Genomic DNA, 5,466 nt, shown 5'->3' on the forward strand with positions numbered 1-5,466 from the left:
GACAATTACAAAGTACACGGAAACATCGCACACTGCCATGTGTACCTCCGAGATTGTGTCAAAAATTTCTGGGCTACATTCAATTTTGAAGACAGCAGGAAGCTACTTAAAACGAAGTTACGGCCCAAGTAGCGCAGCTAACGGCTGCGGGAAATGTCATTTAAGCGCTTTAAGGCAGGTGATCGGAGTTCAAATCGTTCAAATCACGCCCCAGCCACGGATTTCTCAGGATCACATAACCGGATCTCGAAGGCCATGCTTTGTTGGCTACTTGCGGCATAAGTGATTCAAAAGCAAGAATTGGTCATGGAATTTCTTACTGCGCTAAATTGTAGTGTGCAATATGGACTGGTAGATGGTTCCTTTTGTCTGGCAACATATATATATATATATATATATATATATATATATATATATATATATATATATATATATATATATATATATATACACGTAATTGGGCACAAATGGCACAAAAACGTGCTGTAGTGGTTATTATTGCTGGCATCACGGAGGTCATAACAGCCTCACAAGTATACAGACGGCGCTGGCGGCGCCGGTCCCACGCGGCCGGTAAAATAAGTCGTGTTGTTATTCCTCCGTCTTGAATGTGCTGGTCGGTAGTGCACGCTGCTTCGATGTTTTTGTTTGATCGTGTGTTTTTAGGTTTGCCGTAATGAAATGTGGTGTAGTTCGTGTGCATGAAAGTGCCGGAAGGTAGCCTGCGTCTCGCTGCAAACTCGCCGTATGCGTGGCGCGCCAGGCAAATGTGGACCAACGATTTTCATGCCGTGGAGTGTGTTCCCTTTGTCTTGGGTGGTCGTGAAAAGTTTTGTGGACGTCGCGATGAAATAATGCGTATTATTAGCGTGCCTCAGCTCGTCCATTACGCAACGGCATGTATGCTGGATCAACATCGTCGACGCAGCACTGGCAACTCGGAGAGCTCTTTTCGATCTCATCGTACTGTTCAAAAGGTAAGCAATCGTAGTTGCTAACTACACGTGTGTTGTGCGTGCTTATCATGTGCATAGAGTGCCTTGCGGACGTAGGAAATAGAACACCCACGGCAACAGTGAAATCTGTGCTGATGCTTGCGGCGCACTGGTTGTCAGAATTTAGTTACGCAAATTTGTTGCCACAATGCGGAATTGATAATTCTGATAAGCGTTTTCTTCCGCTGAGATAGATTACGTTCGGAAATCATCTTGTGCACCTGTTCGCGAGCTCCCGTTTTTCTGCTGCAGTTGCATAGTAACGATCCACCTGCCTCTTAACTGATTCTTTCAATGACGTTTCCTTGCTTATAAATGCTTCGACGTTGTGGGTAATCTCTGCTTACGAGGTTTTAGGCTTACGAGCAGCAGGAAAAAAATGTAAGCCAATCACAGCTTGCTACTTGCTAATATAGCCTTGTTTTCATGACAAGCTGTGCTGACATAACTTTCACATAAATAAACTTGGTAGGGGAAAGTTGCTTAATCTAAGCAATAAAAAGAAAACGACTCTCTAAAAAAATTTTAAAATACATTGTAATGTGCAGTTGCGACGTGCCCAAAAATTTACTTTGATGAAGAGGTCCATATTATCAAGCCATTCAATAATTTCAACCTTTTGCTCTCTTGCCATCATGTACTAGTGCAGACATTGTTTTTGTGACTATTTTAGGTGCTCCTTGCATGTGTTTACGATATGACAGCTTTATTGCTCCACTGCTATAAGCTAACACAACTCATTTTGTAGTGGCGAGGCCTTGGCCCGCAACAGTGTCCACTAAAAGGAGGAGCCCCCAGAAATGCAGACCCCATACGAGTGCCTGCAGCAGCATGGCTGGATGCTCATGTCAGGTATGTATGAAATGTACGTGTTCCAAAAAAGTTGGATCTTGGTATCATTCATGGTTCAGTTTAGCGACACATTAGTTTATGCAGTTTACTAAAGAGGATAAATATTTATGCAACTGTATTCAACTTACTTACATGTTTGCGTAAAGTTTATGCACACATTATCATGTTCTGTATAAAACTAGACCTAACATGTCCTGATGTTTAGTATTTTTTCCAGCATAAATTGTTTGGCTGCAACATAAATTTTATTTTTGTTTAGTACACAGTATGTTTATCGCTTTTAGTTTGGTTTTATTGTCTTAAAACTGTTTCCTATGCTGTTGCATTTATTTCCATATTTTTCCTGTTTGTGCTGCAAGCTCATGCAGTTACCTGTGCATCTAAGAATTTGTAGTGTAGTTTGCCACATATGTCACAAGTCTAAGCACGTAGTGTGCACACCATTGTTTATCATTAATATCTTCCCAGTTATTTCTGTCCTGTTCCCAGAAAAACTGTGTCTGGCAAATGCACATTTGATTAGCTTGAATTTGCTGAAAATAAATATGAAGGTCAGTATTCGCTCTGCTCAGTTACTTCAGTAATAAATAGGCAGACTGATTTCGATCCCTTGTCATCGAGAAAGGATATCTTTTTTTCGTGCATTATTAATGAAAGCTCGCTCACACATGTCTTCTTATTTATGTGGTATGCCTCACTGATTTCTCTAGTTAATTTTTGAGTGTGGGTGAACACAGATGAACAATCTTAATCCTACATTATGCCCTATTGTGACAATGCATGGCCAAGCAGGACAAGCATACTGGTCTTTTGAGTGAAATATGGTCATCTCTTAGGCACATGTTTAGGCACCGGCCAGTTTGCCCTATGTAAGTTTGACCACATGTGAAAGGAGTACAGTACACTACTTGTGACACGTAATGGACAAATTTGGTGGTATTTCTCACCGACGCAAGTCTCCCTTGCCTGCTTGCCTTTCTCAATTCGCTTGCGGGCTGCCATGCATATCTTGCCTGCTTTATTTTTCGCTAGAAATACATGTGCATAGCAGTGTACAAGTGAACTAAGAAAGGCACCCTGGCCAGGGAGACTTGCTTTATTAAAGATACTATTAAATTTGTCTTGTGTCTGTCAGGGGTAGTGCTATTTCTGTGATCATATGCATATTTGGTCAAATGTACATGGCGCAGACTGGCCGGTGCCTCAACATGCGCCTAGGAGATAAAATTATACGGACCAGAGGTTGAGCGATAAAGCCAATTTTTTCCTCTGCCTGTTAAAGCAATGCGAAATTGAGGACAGCAGTCCAAACTTGGCATTGCAAACTTTTCATTGCAAACAACCCTAAAAAAGTCTGATTGGTCCCCATGCAACAGATAGTTAAATGCATTGTTATCATGATTGCTCCAAATCTCAAGCTCCACGTGAGAAATTGAATACTGCCATATTACGCATAGCACATACGAACTATGGCGACCGGCAGATGTAATATTGTTTCACCCGCTAAACAATAGAAGCCAGTAGATCATTCTCTTTTTCTTCCAAAAATTTGTTTGCTATGCGTAGCGCGATGTCTATATAGGAGCCTTAGTTCATGGGTGTTCCTGCTTGCTTACTTATGTTAAACTTAAAATGTGTTGTCATTTAATGTGTTAAAATGTGTTGCACGTTAATGTGCAACTGGGCTGCTGTCTTTTGGAAACACTTTATTTTTGTCACTAGCAATGGCATTCTAGTGTCGGTGCATTGGCCTAGTTCTAGTGTCACAAAATCTTGGGAAGGGAAAATATTCTCAAAAGTGATTGCCTGAGAACTGCAGTTCACGGAGATACTTCTGCTACTTTCTTGTTATAATTTTTTTTCTTAAATACTTAAATGAAACAGTGTAGTGCTACAACTATATACATATAAATATTTATACCACATTTGTAGATATATATATTTGTGACATGTTTGCGCCTGCCTATACATTATGGCTAAATGTTCATTACACCTTCTTAAAATGATTTTCAATTCTATTTTGCAGGCTTCACCGTGGCAGAGTACCAGGCGGAACCAACGAGGTTAAAAGCTAGCCTTTCCTCGCTGCTTTCCAGGAAGTGAAGTAGTGGGCGATCATGTAAGAATGAACTTGCAACATGTGAGCAGTCGCCAAAGCTTCATACAGGTCATGCTGGTGGTAAAAACTGGAATGCTGAGACAAACCACATTATTTATTTATTTAAGTATTAAATAATTTACATTTATTTGTTTATACCTCACTAAAGCCTTACATGCCTCCAGGAAGGAATTAGGTAAAATGGGAAAGCATTATTAAACCAAAGTAAACACGTCATTCAAAAAAGCATCATTCGCATAGCACAAGCATGATGTAACATTTTTTATTCAAGTGACGTTTCATACAAATCCACAAAAATTCCAAGAAACGAAGCTATTAAGTTAACAACTCTTACTAAAAAAACAGTGATATCACCGTTCTATTAGTTGCACCTAATCTATAACTAAAGTTGGCGAAATTGACGTATCATATACTGCTCTAAAATACAATAATTAATTTGTGAGTAGGACGTGCAAAATGCTTATAAACATTGGAACATTTCACGCAAGCTGTAAATTCATATATCAAATTCCTTGACTTAAGACATAGCTGATCCAGTCTGCAGAACTGCGATATGTGTTTTTATTGCAGAGTTGGGGATTATTAAACTTCATGCTTTTACTTTTCTTTAAACCTGCCTATTTTTAATAATTTTTACTTTAGGCTCTGAATTGAAATTCTTCCAACAACCGGTAGACCTTAACTTTCTCAAATGCTACAAATTTAATTCAAAATAGCCTTGGGGTTGTCTCAAAACTATTTAGGAATTTCACACATATTTAAGGAGGGACATCGGAGTTGGTCCTTAGCTAAAGCTCGAGGCCAATTCCGATTTGCAGAACAGAATTGTGCTTGCTAGTTTTTTTTGTGAGTTGTAGTTCTAAACATAAGTTTTTTTTTAATTGTGCAATTTTCAACCATTCTTAATAAAAATTGGTCTAAATGTAAATAACACCAATTAAAAATGTTTTAAATAACAAACATCAAGTTCAGTCCTGTGGTTGCCAAGAAAAACGATTTCACTATTCACATGCATATGAGCTCCTGAGCTAAATCGTTTTCTTAGGTATTGGTGTGCGTCAGTCATGTTTGTATTTCCCAGCATAATTTTGGAATATTGAGCCTGATCTCAAAATTTGCCTTATAACAACATTCAAGCTTATTAAGCTTTGTACAATATATGATGCACTTCTCCAGGAGTACCACTGTTTGCTGCATTTTTACAAGGACTGCCAGTGTTCTTTTTACACTTCAAAATAGGCCAGAATGCTGTGTTTTATAAGTTTAGTGTGGTTTTGTGGAGCTGACGCAAAACATTGCAGTGCACATATATCTGTGCACATTGATATGAATCTACTTTCAGGCTTTAGTATCCAACCGTTTAATGTGCATTGCTGGAACAGCAGGTCCTTCTGCAGTTTTAATGCGAAGCTTTCTTGTCTTAGACAAGCCTGCTTTTCTCAGATGTCAACTCCAGTCGAGTGTGCCACAAATGTTTTCCTGTTTCGTATGTTAGCACCA

The 5,466-nt window shown here is 39.1% G+C and overlaps 1 protein-coding gene across 1 annotated transcript; it reads left to right on the forward strand.

The window, feature by feature from the left end:
- The first annotated feature begins 629 nt into the window (after positions 1 to 629).
- Positions 630 to 4,216, forward strand: LOC125944504 (uncharacterized). The gene is made up of 3 exons (XM_049665006.1): positions 630 to 977; positions 1,744 to 1,847; positions 3,874 to 4,216. The coding sequence occupies exons 1-3, from the start codon at positions 702 to 704 to the stop codon at positions 3,920 to 3,922; spliced, it is 429 nt and encodes a 142-aa protein (XP_049520963.1). The 5' UTR covers positions 630 to 701; the 3' UTR covers positions 3,923 to 4,216.
- The last annotated feature ends 1,250 nt before the right edge of the window (positions 4,217 to 5,466 follow it).

The sequence above is a fragment of the Dermacentor silvarum genome, chromosome 3, assembly GCF_013339745.2.
Source record: "Dermacentor silvarum isolate Dsil-2018 chromosome 3, BIME_Dsil_1.4, whole genome shotgun sequence".
Taxonomy (NCBI): Eukaryota; Metazoa; Arthropoda; class Arachnida; order Ixodida; family Ixodidae; genus Dermacentor; species Dermacentor silvarum.